This window comes from Arvicanthis niloticus, chromosome 26 (genome assembly GCF_011762505.2).
Source record: "Arvicanthis niloticus isolate mArvNil1 chromosome 26, mArvNil1.pat.X, whole genome shotgun sequence".
In the NCBI taxonomy this organism is placed as follows: Eukaryota; Metazoa; Chordata; class Mammalia; order Rodentia; family Muridae; genus Arvicanthis; species Arvicanthis niloticus.
Window position 1 is genome coordinate 9,304,427 of NC_133434.1, and position 15,511 is coordinate 9,319,937.

General features: G+C 44.4%; 1 protein-coding gene across 2 annotated transcripts in view; it reads right to left on the bottom strand.

Moving 5' to 3' along the window:
• Positions 1-9,740: 9,740 nt before the first annotated feature.
• Positions 9,741-15,511, bottom strand: part of Ubash3b (ubiquitin associated and SH3 domain containing B) — a 142,846-nt gene continuing 137,075 nt past the window's right edge. The window contains exons 12-14 of one of the 2 annotated variants that reach the window (XM_076924787.1): positions 14,144-14,250; positions 12,679-12,788; positions 9,741-11,076 (exon numbers count right to left, since the gene is read on the bottom strand). In XM_076924787.1, coding sequence (XP_076780902.1) covers positions 10,939-11,076; positions 12,679-12,788; positions 14,144-14,250 — 355 coding nt within the window. In that variant the 3' untranslated portion in view covers positions 9,741-10,938. The remainder of the gene's footprint in view (positions 11,077-12,678; positions 12,789-14,143; positions 14,251-15,511) is intronic. The other variant, XM_076924789.1, reaches the window with a different exon arrangement.

The following is a 15,511-nucleotide window of genomic DNA, read 5'->3' on the forward strand; positions in this document are numbered from 1 at the left end:
AGGATGTGCCCAGTCCTGTAGTGCCTTGATATGCCAGGGTGAGTTGGCACCCAGGAGGTGTCTCCCTCTTCTCAGAGGAAAAACAGTGGGGAAATGGGAAGAGGGGCTGTGTGAGGGGTGACTGGGAGGATGGGGTACTGCAATGGGGCTGTGAAGTGAATAAGTGAATTTATTAATGGAGAAAAGAGTACTGTCCCTGAAGGAAATATTGCAAAGCAGGGTGGTGTATGACATGTCCTTGTGGTCTGCAAAGTCTTTCCTAATCACTCTTAAACTATGCTTTAGCTTACAGCCCATAAGTGTCCCCAAGGGGAAGAATTACAGACTGTGACCATCCATTGAGTGGAGAGAAATGTTGAGGCATGGTGATTGTGGCTAAGGGAGGCCTTTAACTATTCTGCAGTGGAAGTGTGTGTGTGTGTGTGTATGTGTGTGTGTGTGTGTACGCTCTGCCCACTTTGTAGGTGAGAAGCCTCAAAGGTGAGAACTAGTTTCCCCCCCATACTTCTCCAAGTTCTTAGCTGGACCTAAATAACAAAAGATAGAGTGAGAAGAGAAAAAGAAACACTTTGTCTGTGTGTGTACTTCATAGGGACATGTGTACAGGAGGCACCGTCGGGCGAGCAAGTCTCAGGAGGCTGGCTTACAATTCTAAGACTGCCTTTCAGCAGCCAGCCATGGAGTCTGACAGAGGCTGCAATACAGTAAAAAAGGATGGTGAGTCTCAACCAATAGCAGTAAGGGATGCGAGGGGAAGGAAAGGAGAATAACGTGCCCTCTGGTGCCCTCTGGGCTGGGCCTGAACAAAAGTGCCTCCAGTAAATGTGTCCTCAGAGAACAGGGGAGCGGGGGACAACCTCAATACATGGATGTCCTGCTTTTTAGCAAGTATGGGGAGGGCAGAGACTATTTATTTGCTTGTTGATTATTTCTATCTGTGTCTTCTTAGCTGCCTACAGTTCAAAAGCATCCTTATCCCAAGAGTCAGGTTTGGATGGGACACATTCTGGGGAAGGCCCTAGTTCTCCACAAGGACCACGGAAGGTCAAGAAGAGAGTGTCCACCAATTTGCTACTGTGGTTCCCATTTCATGAGTGTGTTTTGTTACGTCACTCCCAGGGATGGACACTGGATGGGAAGATGAAGAGGACCAGGTTGTAGATAGACAAAAAGCGACCTCTCTCTCCATTGCCCGTCATTCCCCTGTTGTCGGAGGTGACAGAGCTCAGTGAGAACTCTTAAGCAGGCCACAGATGGACATCATAGGGTCAGAGCAAACAGGGGATTTCCCCAGGAACCAACACTACTGGGATTTTTGTAGCAGCTCTAAGAGGGCCTACACTTCCTTTTTGACCTTTCATGCTCTTGTGAAGAACCCTGGCCTTTCCTAACCACACACAGTGGTGGGATTGCCTACTTCCAAGCAGTCACCGCTGATAATTCACACTTGGGGTAGGAGTCTTCAAAAACTGTTGTAAAGCCTGCTGTGGGGTTTCTAAGCGGGACCAGCAGCCTTTGAAAATCACTTATGGATCCAGAGTATATTTCTCAAGAGCAGCAAAGATCATGGATAACAGTCAACATGAGAGGGGTGGAGCCTGTCTCACCACCTGGACAATACAGTCACAGGACCTCTGTGTGTGTGTGTGTGTGTGTGTGTGTGTGTGTGTGTGTGTGTAAGATGGCAAGAATAACTATGGGGACTGGGAGATACGAAACATCTTGTGAGCATCTTGTGGTATGGAGATCTTCAGACCTAGGTGGCTGGGCTGCAAGACCAGGATGAATTAGCTTGGAAAAGGGCAGTGCCCTAGTTATCTGCAACTGTCAACTTCACACAGCCTAGAGTCATCTGAGAAGGGAGTCTCAATGGAGAGATTGTCTAAATCAGACTGGTCTGTGGGCCAGTTATGAGGAATTATTGTTTGTTAATTGATGGGGGAGGGCCCAGCCCACAGTGGGCAGCACCATTCCCTACACATGTAGTCCTGCAATGTGTAAGGAGACTAGCTAGCTAACCATGAGCCTGACCAAGCTAGAATGCTGCATGCCTCTGTGTCTTCTGCTTCAAGTCTCTATCCCGACCTCACTCAGTGTGGACTCTGATCTGGAAATTGTAAGCCAAAGAAATCCCTTTGTTCTCTTGCTTTGGTTGTAGTGTTTGTCACAGCATTGGGGATGAAACCAGGATAAAACTGACAACTAGGCTTCTGCTTTTTGGAAATTTTGTAACTCCTGCCCTAAGCTTTCATGAAGGAGGTTTAATTTAATCAAAGGGACAACACTAGAAACAGAGAAATAAGAGTTTATTTCAGAAGAAAATTGTCTTGCCTTATATGCCCAAGGTCCTGACAACCCCTAGTATCTTAGCAAAGAAAAGAGGAGAAAGGCGAAGAGGAAGAGGAGGAGGAAGAGAGGTAGTGAATTGTAGCTTAAACAAATGACTACAGGATAACAAAGAGTGCTTTCACATCCCAGCTCATAGGCTGGAGACTGACCCAGGTCTTCATCTGTAAGTGAGAAAGTTAGAGGGAAGGCATGAATGGCTATGTTCTGAAAAAACCCAAGCATCCCACTGATGTCTTGGGCTCCTGCAATATTTCCATGAAGCTTTTAGAACGGTTTTAGATAGGCATCGTGGGTACACGTCTAATTCAGGCACTCAGGAAGTAGGGGCAAGAGTATCAGGAATTTGAAGCCAGCCTGGGATGAAGAAGAATTGAGGAAAACACCAACACTGCTCTCTGGCTTCCACACACATGTGCACATACCTGTACACACATGGACATGTACACACACACATACATACACACCACACACACACAAGAGTATACACACAAAATAAGTAAATAAACGGTACATATGTCGGGACTTGATACATATAAAATATTCAGTAAACGTTGACTATCACTTGGCTAGTCCTGGGGCAGCCGCATCTCCAAATCTATACTCTATGAGCTTCAGATAACATCCACACACTTCATTATGTCATTTGTCATTACTTCATTTGTCACACTCTTCCTGTAAAGGCCAAGGGGTAAATCCCCCAGGCCACTCCTACTACTTCTTAACTCTGCACTAGGAACTTCTGCCAAACATCATTGCACAGTCTTTTGCCATAACCGATTCTTGCTCAGCTGGTTCAACGGCCATCCTCTCACTGGTCCCTACTCCTGAGCATCCCACTGGAGAGTGCACCTCCTGCCCCATATGTGTCCCAAAGTCGTTCTCCACCATGGCAGCCAGTAGGTCCCGTCAAAGTTTCTAATCATCTTATTGTGTATTCACTGTCTTCTCTACTCCACAATGGCCAACACTTGACTCTCTTCTTTGCTGCTGCAGATTCTACTACTGTTCCTTCTGTAGAGTAAAAAAATTATAAAGACCATTTTGTGAAAAATATGCAGGCTTTTTCTTTGCTCTTAGACCTGAGCAGAAAGAGCGCAAGTTCCAGAACACGGAACTGAAAATAAGATTTCAGGCCTTCACTGCCTCGGTACACATTCTGGGTGTAGGACATTGTTCCTGAATCAAAGGACACTTGCTAGATTAACATTCCTCAAGCCTCAGGGAAGAAAAATAGTTAATCTGAAATAGTTGGTAAACGACAGGATGGGGCACAGTGACGTGGTAAAGCTACATTCTTGAGAGGAATGAGTGTGCAGAGTGATTTTCACATGACTCTGGATCATTTGGGCTGGATTCCTCTGGAATGTTCCACTGTTCTTGGTTACCCCTCCCTCCCTTGGTCTTCCCAGTGTTATGTTCAAAATTTGTAAAACAACCAATCATGTGTAACCACGTGAAAATGCAACCAATCATGTGTAACCACACAAAAATGCCTTCCTTTCCCCACCCCATGAAAAAAAAAAAAAAAAAAAAACCCTCAGCTTTCGGGCCTTTTGTCAAAATTCTGTTCCAGCGTGGACAAGCGTTGGCTAGCCAACTCTCCCCAATAAACCTCTGCTGATTGCATCCAGGTATGGTTTCTTGTGATTTTTGGGTGGTCGTGATTTCCTGAGACTTGAGGAAGGGTCTCCCGAGTATGGGGGTCTTCACTTCCTCACTAGGAGCTCGCCATTCAGTGAATACTATAGACGCTCTAGAGATAAACTCAGGTTGACTTTCGTGTCCAGCCCTTTCCCCACTGAGCCATCTCATTGGCCCCCTTGGTTTGTTTCATAAAGCAACTTTATAGTACGTGGTCTCTTTATCTTGCAAAGTTATCACCAAGATCAAGTGAAAACAATTTTAATTACGGGTCATTCCAGCAACTTTCTAAACAAAATTCCCATGAAATCAACCATAGGTCGTGGTGCATGCCTGCACCAGCAGTACTCTGGAAGTCGACTCAAGGAGATATTAGTATGTCTGAGGCCAGGTTAGGCTATGTGGTAAGAACCTGCCTAGAACAAATGCTCCAACCTCAACCACGAGTACAAGATCCCCAAAGAAGCTTGCCAATGCATCAACTCTGCCCGTTCTCTTTTTACAACACCCCACTCACAGGAGAAAGAGAAAGATGGTATCTGTGCGAACGAGGCACTCATTCCTCACCCTTCACGTTTCCAGGCAAGTAGAACCATCCATGAGGAGCTTTATCTTGACCTTTAAAAAGCTGTGATTAGCAGGGCAGTGGTGGCGCACACCTTTAATCCCGGCACACGGGAGGCAGAAGCGGGCAGATTTCTGTAAGTTCCAAGGCTAGCCTGGTCTATAGAGTGAGTTCCAAGACCGCTCGCTAAAATGAACTCTGTCTTGAAAAAAAATTTAAAAAAAAAAAAAAAAAAAAAGAAGAGAAAAGCAGTTATCTATGTATTCATATATAGCATTTTTTATATTATTAGTGTATGGCATCAAGTGTTTTATATCCCTTTTCATATTTGATTCTTTTCTTAATTTTTAAAAATATTTTTAAGTTTTTCTTTTTAATTTTTTGGTGTGTGTGTGGGGGTTGGGGGTTGGGGAGTGGGGGGAAACAGGGTTTATCTGTGTAGCCTTAGCTGCCCTGGAACTCACTCTGTAGACCAGGCTGGCCTTGAACATTCAGAGATCCACCTGCCTCTGCCTCCCAAGTGTTGGGATTAAAAGTCGTGCGCCACCACTGCCTGGCTTCCAATTTGGTTGTTAAAAGTGTACTGGGAAAAGAAACAAGGAAGGAATTTAAAAAGAATGGGGCATAGGGGAGGAAAAAAAGGAAGGGTCATTACTGCGGTCGTTCATAGGTGAGGTGAATTTAAGGCATGCGGCAACCAGTCCTAGTCAGTGCCATGCCCAGCTTGGTTCCTGGAAGCATCAGCTTTAAGTTACAGCCTGGCCTTCCCCACGATGATACATAGACCTTCTGGACTGCCCAGAGAACACAAAGACAACCAAAAGCTGACTAAGCCAGGACATCTTTTCCTGGCAGAAGCAAGTCATCTGGGGTCCACGTGTGTGTTTCTGTAAAATGCAATATTCTGTTTCTTTGAGAGGAAGATTTTATTTTTTTTGGTGGGGGAAGGGTCCTGACACAAGAACAAAACAACGAACCCAATCCATACAAGCAGGAGAAGCAGTGCATTTTGCTGAGCTCGATTTAAGCAGATGCAAAGCATGCTGATTTTTCCCTCTTTTTTTTTTTTTTTTTTTTTGGATATGTAACCAGCTTTTGCAATAACACAAAAGGGCAAAATGAGTTTAGGAATCTTTCAAGCAGAGAACAGCTGAGAGCCAGCCAGAAGGCTAAACATAACCTGGTCTTTTGTGCAGACTCCGGCATTGGCTGCTATGTCTCCTCAGGAAGCAGACCATGCCAGGGTTGTGGATGGCTGTGTTGATGGAAATCTGTATTCATGTCCAGGGCATTAATTTGCTTTCAGGGTTTATTTTAAAATCGTATTAGCTTAACATATAATTCAGAAATGGAGCCTGTGAGTAAAGACTATAGAAATGGAGGATATGGAGAATGTAGCCTAGGCTCCAGTTCTGCTCCCTCTTCTTTCCCCTCCCCCCATGTCTTTCACATTCTCGCCTGATGGATGACGGATGATACAGCAAGCCTTCTTGAAACGGTCGTTGGTGGGGAATGATGATACCAACGGGACTCAGAGCTGCCCCCCTTCAAATATGTCACTTTGGTATAACTGGGGATTATAAGACAAAGGAGTTTACAAATGACAGCAGGAAGATCACTCCTAACACCTGCACTGTTCTCTCCCAAGCAGGGGAGAACCCTCCCACGGGAGATGCTATTCCAACAGCTGGGAGAAGGGGGCCATCGTGTCTCTGATGATAGAGACACCGTGGAGAAACCACGCAGGTGGTACAGGTGGCAGCAGCTTCTTACACTTACATCATATTCGTTTTTCTACCATATTTCTCTACAATCACCCACTTGCTCTCAAATTTAGCATTCAAACATTTAGACCTTAGCCCTGGGTGGTGGTGTGTGTGTCTATAATCCCAGCCTTGGGACACAGAGACAGGGGATCAGAAATTTAAAGCCAGTTTCAGTGATTTAACCAATTCAAGGCTAGCTCTGTTTCAGAATACCCATAAGCAATTACATACATGTATGTGTTTAGGTCTCCTTGTATTCTGAGGATTGTAAGACGATTTCTTTATGAAGTTTCCCATGCTGTACAAACTGTTAAACTTGTCTATTTCTCTCTTGTTAATTTGTATTTATCATAGAAGCCTTATCTCTGAACCTTGGATCCACTGACTGAAAGGTATAGGGTCACCCACGGTTTCCCTAGGTTGAACTGAAGGCATTGTAGAGTGTACTACTGGGCTCTCACTTCTCCATCTGGATGCCTCACCAGAAAGGACCCAAGAGCCACAGGATTGCAGGAGTTTCCTCCCCATTCCATCAGCAGCTCGTGTCCCTCTGACCTTCTGTTGGAAGAGTCATCCTTTTAATGGACACCTACGTAGTCACAATGACCACCGTACAGTACCATTCGAAGACAGGAAGAGACCACACTTGGGATTTAATCTGTAGTTGCACTGGGTCAACTGAGGACACAGTTTCTTTTTATTAAGCCATCTGTGAACCATATCAGTGGATAGGGGCCTGGGACGCAATGAACTGATCACGAGGCTGCCATAGATCTATCTGGAGGATCAATTTGTCAATCACGGAAGCAAGAACGCCACGGGGAGTGTACAAGGAACTTGACAGTACAGCTAGGTGTGGTTTTCTAGTCTTATGATTACAAACTTTTTCCCCCAAATAAATACACCCAAGTCATATAGAAAAAAAAAAAAAGACACAAAAAACTCACGCTTGAGAAAGAAACATAACATGCCTTCCTAACACAGCAGGTCCAGTGTGGTGTATGCATAACTCGAAAGCCAGAGGATGTTTCCATTTTAGTGGCAACCAGAGAACCAGTATACACGGTTTCCTTTTAACACATGTATCCCATTCAGAGTTCCACGAATAGTTGGAACATTTCTGGGCAAGGAACACTGGCTAGGGAGTAGTAGACAAAGATCTGTGAAGAACAACTGTCTATTGTCTGACTACTGACTCTAAATCTTCAACCTACACACAACACACCTAATACTATATGTATACAACCGTCCAGCTATTTCTTCTGCATTGAGAGGTAATGCCTACGGTCAACTCTCCCAGCAACCAATGGTGAACAGTTAACAAAAGCCAATCTAATTTTAGTCGTGTTTAACGATGAAAAGTACCTAACAGCTCCACCTCCGTCACCTTTGTAACATGGACAGCCCCTAAATAGATTTTAAGTCAGCCTGTCCCCTGCCCTCCTTGCCAGTCCTACCCCTTCCACAGCACAGGCTCATCAGATGAGACCATCCCCCCACCTTTTTTTCTCCTCACGTGTGCATGCCGGAGTAGACAATTTAAATGCAAATCTCCGGGAGTCTCATTATCCAACTTTGTGCAGATTTGGTACAGTTGACTGTGCCGATTGCCTGTGAAGCATAGTGAAAGGCTCATCTGTATTCTAACACACGAATATATTGAGAGTAGATTCAAAAGGGCAGTTCATCACCGCTTTGAAATTAAACCTAGTACCTAGGTTACAGAGGAATTCTGTTCTTGGAGCACAGAAACCAAATTTTTTTTCTACAGAAGCAACGAGATAGGAATTCGCCTTCCTGGTGCCATTGAGTTCCCCATGACATCAGAGAATTGAAATACGATTTCATTTTCACAGGGATACACACCGTAGAGCAGAAAGGATACACCCAGGGCAGTGCTACACACAACAGGATACCATCTATATGGATTCCAAATAGAACTGGCAAGAAAATGATTATCAGCGATTTACCAAACCCACATGACTCCAGAAGGCATACGTCTTATTTTTATTTATTTATTTATTTGCAAAACCATCTTTCAAATATAACGTTACTTTAAAACAACTCTTTGGTTAAAGTATCATTAAAATAAAAAGTAGAAAGCCTCCCAAGCCTTTCATTAGAGGGTAAAAAATAACCCTCTCTTTCAGCCATCGGATGGCCACTTAATGAGCCATTCAGATTGCAGGAATCTGAATGCAAAGGGAAAGAGATGCTGTTATCTGAATGCTACTGGCACCCCGGGGTGAAGCAAAGGGCTCCTCAGGGCCAAGTAGCAGTGAGAAGAGCCTGGGAAAAGGACAGCCTCAGTGTGTGTATTAACATGCATCAGTTATTCCAGTCAGACACACAGAAATCACAGGGACAAAGTCCTACCTGGGAATAACACTGGAGCATGTCTGCACTTGGTGAAGCAGGACACTGTTTGGATTTGTAATCCCATATTAAACCCTTCCACTAATTTCATTTTCCCTGAAGTATTTCAGATGGCTTTTAATGCTTACCGAAAAAAGGAAAAAACAAAAACAAAAAACAAACAAACAAACAAAAAAAACGGGGGGGGGGGGTAGGGGGAGGGAGAGGGGGAAGGAGAGGCACATGGTGAAAGAATTTATTTATTTTGTCCTGCCCTGCCTCTAACTCATTCTTTCTTTCAGGTAACATCTGTGCTAGCATGAGCTGCAGATTGAAAAGAGCTAGCCTCAACTCAGGGTCTACTGCCAGCAGAGACCTTTTGTATGCATATGAAATCTGATGATCCAGAGGTCTACACACAGGTTCAGTGTGATTCCCGAGACTGCTCAGCTGGACCCAATCTTTAATTCTTTTCAATAGACCAGTATGCAATATGATGTTAACTGAATTCAGATCACCCAGCCATTTGGATAAGCAATTTGGAGAATTAAACTTTTCTGTACTCAAGAGTTTTCCACTCAAGTTCTTTGGAAAGTTACTTCAGATTCTGACTTCTCTGGCTCTGCAGACAACTGCCCAGGATGCTGTCTATATTGGATTAAGGACAATGGAATACAGCCCAATCAAAGTGATGAGTTTACCTGAACACTTAAGAGTAAGACATACATGCACATACGGACATAGGTGTATGTCTGGTTGCTACATTGTAATGCTTCTAATGACACATTTGTTTTACATCAGTATTCCTTCTCAGTGGCCCAGGTTTCAATTTGCACACACACACATGTTGCGGTAAATCTTTTGCCCATAGGGAGTCCAGAGAATAACGACACAAGTCAATAAGTAAAAATAAGCAAAAGATTTACCGCAACACACACACACACACACACACACACACACACACACACACACACATTACACAATGAACTATCTCATACCGGAGTAATGTCTGTGCCCCTAATGGCTATCGGAATACACAATTAAATTGACATCAATATGGGATGTTTTGGTTTGATTGTCATTTATTCTTCTTTTAAATACACGCACTCTCTCTAAATACAGGAAGTAGGTGTGGTGAGAGCCCACTGATAGGCTGTGACTCTCCGGCTTCCTTCAAGTGGTCCTCCCACCCAGCTGTTTTAAATGACCATAGAAAAGCAAAGAGGGCAGCAAAAGAAGCAGTGCAGTGTGACTGTCACCGTTCACATTAGTCTCTGGGCTTCCTAGACAACCTAAAATGGGCTAACCTATGGACGGGCGTTCTGCTACAGTGGACGTGAACTGTATGTGACCAACAACACGACCTTTGACATAGTTTCTAAAAGCATCTATATTGCACTGGAGTATTTTAGCTGATCCAAATAGTGAATCAAACATACATCCCTCCAAATATCAACCTCCTTAACTGCTCAACACAGTTGAGAGCCTGGGTGAAAAGACAGGTCCCGATTCAGACAGGCTTGGGGACTTCACAGTTCATTCGGCCATCACAGGGGTAATTTCAACTGGATTAATACTCTGCCAGTCGCTGCATCTCCCATTCAGTCGTTTGCGTGATTCCTCCTGAATATCTCAAAGTGCTTGGGCGAGCAAAAGGGCGGTTCTCCCCATTTCACAGATAGGAGCATGAAGGGCCAGGCTGCTCTAGAGATCAAGTGGTGGGACCAGGGTCAGTGTGAGTCTTCAAGCAGGTGCCTTGCACGCTAGTGAACAGAGTCTGCTGAGAGTAGAGTCTGCTGTCTGACACAGGACAACTCTTGTGGTTCCTAACAACCAACAAAGCACTCCTCAGTGTGGCTCTGCCTAACTTGTAAGTGGAGTACAAAAGATTACTCCCATCCCCAGCCGGATTCCAGACAGTCCTTCTTCCTCTTGCCTGCCATTTGAGGGTGGGAGCAGCTCTCTGGGAGAAGAATGAGGCTCTTTAGCCATGCACAGCCTTGAAGGAGGATGGTAGTTTTTGCTGTAGCAAGTGCTCAGCTTAGGAAGACAGTTCTCCAAAGCCTTGTTAGCTAGGCAAGTCCAGAGCGATGGATTTTTAACATTCTCCATCTGAATCACTAGACTTTCTCTCACTGACACAATCCCCTAAGCAGGAAAAGAAATACGCTAAATGATTCCGAGCTGTCTGCTTTGAATGCAGTGTGGGCTTTCCCGAGGACTCATCTGCAGAAGGCCAGTCCTTCCCATTTCCCAGGTAGCTTATTCTTGCAGGAGGGTCTCTCTCCAGTTGAAGCCCCCAGTGGGTCCATGGGTAAGGGGAAGGATGGGCGGGTCTGTCAGTTGCCATATTCCAGTTTCTCCCAATTCTTCGCAGGAACAGAAGCCTAGGTACGGGATCTGAAAGTTAAAGCACCAGAGGAGGGAGAACAGAAGACCTTGAGTTAATTGCCTTAACCTCTGTACTGACACAGACACTCAGGCGTTTCCAGGGCATGCAGGCAGAAATGTAAAACCTTCTACAACTTAACAAACACTTCCAGGCAGATGGAACCTGTAACGCTAAGCATTCATACTGATGACCAGGATCTGGCCAAAAACGAGCACCCCTACTACATGATTAGAGATGGGTGGCTAATAGCAAGGGAGAAGAGAATTGAAGTCTTCATGGTACTGCCTTTACCATGGAGATCCATCCCCGATTCCCAGTGGATGCTTTGAATTTGGATAGTATGAAATCCTGTATATGTTTTTTCCCCCTATATTAACATACCAACGACAACATTTAATTTATAAACTAGACACAGTAAGACTAACACCAATAATACACAAAACAGAACATTTTTAACAATATACTATAACGGAAGTTACTGTGAATACGCTCACTTCCTAGCCTGCTGATATCTTACTGTATAACACTGTATCTTTAGACCACAGTTGACCTCAGGGTTAGGGACAGACCAGACTCAAGCAATTGTACTAAGGATTAACTTCAAATTGCATCTCTCAAGTTTAAAAAGCAGATCAATGATTTCTCACATTAAACTTGGGCACAGCGGGAAAGAACGTCCAAGCGTTCTTGGGGTGGGCTCTCATGTAATCCAGTGTGGCCTTGAACTCATTATGCAGCTAAGGATGACCCTGAAATCTTGATCATCCAGCATCTCCTTCTGGAGGACTGAGATTATAGGCACGTGCCACCACACCTAGCTGAGTATTCAATTAAAAAAAAAAAAAAAGAAGAAGAAGAAGATCAACCTTGTTTTAACTTTGGGTGGGGGACACAGCACGTACCTGTGACCTTCAGAGAAGAAAGCATGGGGCTGTCATTGGCAAGTCAGAGCTTACTTCTGTGGTCTCTGTCCAGAGCCACAGTCATAAACAAGACAACCAACTGCCCTCTCCCCAACCCCCTCAGGTTACAGCCTAACGGGATGGATGCTTGCCCAAGTGATCCTTTTTTAAAAATAAGAACATTGTGATTTGAGTTTGAACCAGAGTTTCTGTTTGAAGGGAAAGAAGACAGCTGCCTCCCCTGAAGAGGTGTGTGTGTGGAATGTAGCTGACGGAAAATACAGGCAGAAGGAAGACTCCGGACAGGCCAGCCTCCTGGGGCTTCTGTCCTGCCTTGGTCTTGACTTTACTTCTCAGTCTGGTTGTTCTCACTTGCTGCTTCCCTTGTCTGCCTGCTGGGCCCTCTCTTCAGGCTAAGATCTCAGCTGTATTCCTGTTTGCCTGTGTTATTCCCTCATCATGTACGGTTCTTAGCTTCCTCCATAAAACAAAACAAAACAAAACAAAACAAAAAAACCCCTTCCTTTTACACAATCCCAATCAAATACCCTATGGAGTTCCACCGAACACATCTTGGCTGAGCTGAGCAATAATGGAGTCTTCCTGGCTCAGCAGAAAATTCTGCTTCTAGGAAACGAGCTATCAGCCAGTCGCCCAACGATTATACACCAAGTACCCACTGGCCCCATAAATGCAAGAGTGAATTACCTTCCGGACCATTTGTACGAAGTCCTTGGAGTTCTGCGGGGATAGGCCTTGAAGTTGGCAAGTGCACGCTTCGAGGGAAGATGCGTGGGCCACAATCAGAATGTTATTCCCTGGGAAATGAGAAGAAGGGTTCACTACAGCGACTGTCTCACTATATATCGCATATGCATGCATTGAAATCACACTGCACTCTATGAATATGTACAATCGTTACGTATTAATTAACAGCTTTAAGGAAGTCTAGGGATGTAGTTCAGTGGATGGTCATTCCCAGCATGCATTATGCTCCGGGTTGGGTCTTGGAGACTGCAAGGAAATAGGTAAACTTAGGGCAGGAGAACCTACTAAAATGCACTTCATTTGAAAATGTCTTAATATCGTCTAGTACCTTGTACGGTAATTTAAAAAGAACTAAAGATTATTTTTAAAAAAGAAAAAGTAGAAATAATTACCCTGCTGGTGTAAGGAGGTCTTAGGTCCCTCACCCAGACTCCCCTATGACTGATGTTTCAGGATGTGGTTTACCACTAAAGCCATGGAAATGGATATGGGTATAAGTCATAATTCTCATCTCCCAGACTCATCAGCATTGCTTTGTGTGTGAGCATACAGTTTAAGGTGACGTCCTCACCGTATCTCTGTGTAACCACTACCATAATCAAGACACAAGCCGACCATGTTGACAGGCTCCCTGAGCCAGCCCCTCTAGAACAGTTTTAAATGTCACCACTGCAGAACTGTGAGCACTGGAGACCTTGTAGCTGAGAGCACGCTTCATCTATCTTCATAGTGGCGAATAGCTTATCAGTAATAATTGCAATGCGAATATCATCCTTCCCCAGTTGCCCATGGCAACCCACTATTAACATCTGCATATATAAACTTGCATTTTTTTTTTGTTCCTGGAGTATAAATATATTACCCTAAGACTCATGGTGGCTAGTTGGTCCTACATGTCATCAACTATTTGAGACCAGATTCTAGAAGATGCAAATAGGCTTGAGCCTCCCCCCACCCCCCACCCCTTCACTGCTCTTGGCTAGAAGCAGCAGGGGCCGAGTACCCATGCATCCCTGTGGGTGAGTTTGTGTGCAGATGTTCACGTCCTGGATCATTGTCGGCAAATCAGAATGGAATTATTCTATAGAACTTCTGGAAATTACAACTGGGTATCCTCTCCATAAGGTACAGGATGACTAGCTACAAATCCGAGCCCAAGTTACTTAATTCGGTAATGCCATTATCTACTGGGCTCCTCGGTGATAACTTCCATGTTAGAGCCTCACAGAATATCATGAACTGAACGCCCGCCAAGTTTCTACCAGACAGCCTGGAAACAAATTTCTCTCCTGTTACAGTTGACAAAGCAAACTCAGACAGCTCAACCGGCTCGTCGATCATGAAGGAGAACAGTTCCCCATATGTAAGAATATTTAAATGTGCACTCCCAAATGATGTCACTCACCTTTACTCTTGCATTCACTTATTATGTCTTTCGTCACCTGGAAACTCCTATTGATGTAGGTGTCATAAGATTCCGAAATCACCAATTTGCTGACTGGAATGTGAGGTCTGTAAGGTGCAAAGGCAAACAGAGCAAGGAAACATTTCAACACTTGGACCCTGAGATAAAGTGAATGACATCATCCTGAATATGTCGAGGATGGAGCCCCTGTTTCTGCTTATCCATTTCTCTGGAAAGGAAGGAGGTCCAAGGAAGAGACTTTCCATTATGTGAATGCTGAGGTTGAAAGGTCACAGTGACTCCCTAGAAAAATGAGGCACCCAGTGAAGGCCTCACCCACAGGGACACAACCTAAGCAGACTGACTACTTTTTCTTGACATTAATGGTCATCAAGGGTCCTAATCACACAGCTATCAGGAAGCAAGGTGGACACTGACTCCCTCTGTAGAAACCACCTGGGATGTCCAAGGTTCTCCTAGGCAGCCTTCTTCACAATGCGCTGCAAGGAGAGCTTTGAAAACAGGCGTGCTGTCCATCTATTTGTGAGCTTATGACATTTCCATCAGCCACTTCCTTCTCTGCATCTTATTTTTAAACCATGCACCCAGCACTAGGAAAAGCCTGAGGGATTTAATGATGAATTAATTTCTCCACTTGAGAAGCTCTCTGTGTGGACCAGGTGGGGGTAGATGGAAACCATAACTGTGATAGAGCATAGAAGAGGGGGGATCAAAGCACTCACCATGCTGACCAGTCACCAGTGCCCGTGGGACCCACCTTGATCTGTTTACACTCCCCTTTTATTTTATTGATGTTCTGGTCCAGAAGATATTTATCTTATGTTACATTCTATTGCCTTTTTTATTTCCTATGCCTTTAATTGTTGAATGTGTGGTCCCCGGTACAGGTAGTGTTGAGCTCTCTAAACTTGCATGACATCTTGATTATAATTTTAAAATTATATACTGTTAAAATTAGTGCCAAAAAATATTTACTGAGGGGCTCCCATGTATAGGGGTATATGCAAGCCTGCTGCCTGCATTCTTCCAGGATAATCTTTCCACGACACTTCCAAAAATTCTAAGCCTCTAAGTGATAAAAACAGGGCCCTAGATGAGCGCTGACTTGTTTGAGTCCTTGGCAACTCTTAGAGCTGAGGTCTGAATCTGAGTCTTGGATGTGCCCTGTGATCTGAACCTCTTACGTAAACAGGGCAGCTTCTGCTAGTGTTCTCTTCAAGATCACTCATCATAGTTGGGTGTGCCAGCACAAACTTGGCATTTCAGCTTTCTCGGGCTAAGGCAGGAGAATTGCCAGTGGAAGTTGAAGGCCGGCTTGTGTTATAGAGCAAAACACTCTCTCAAATA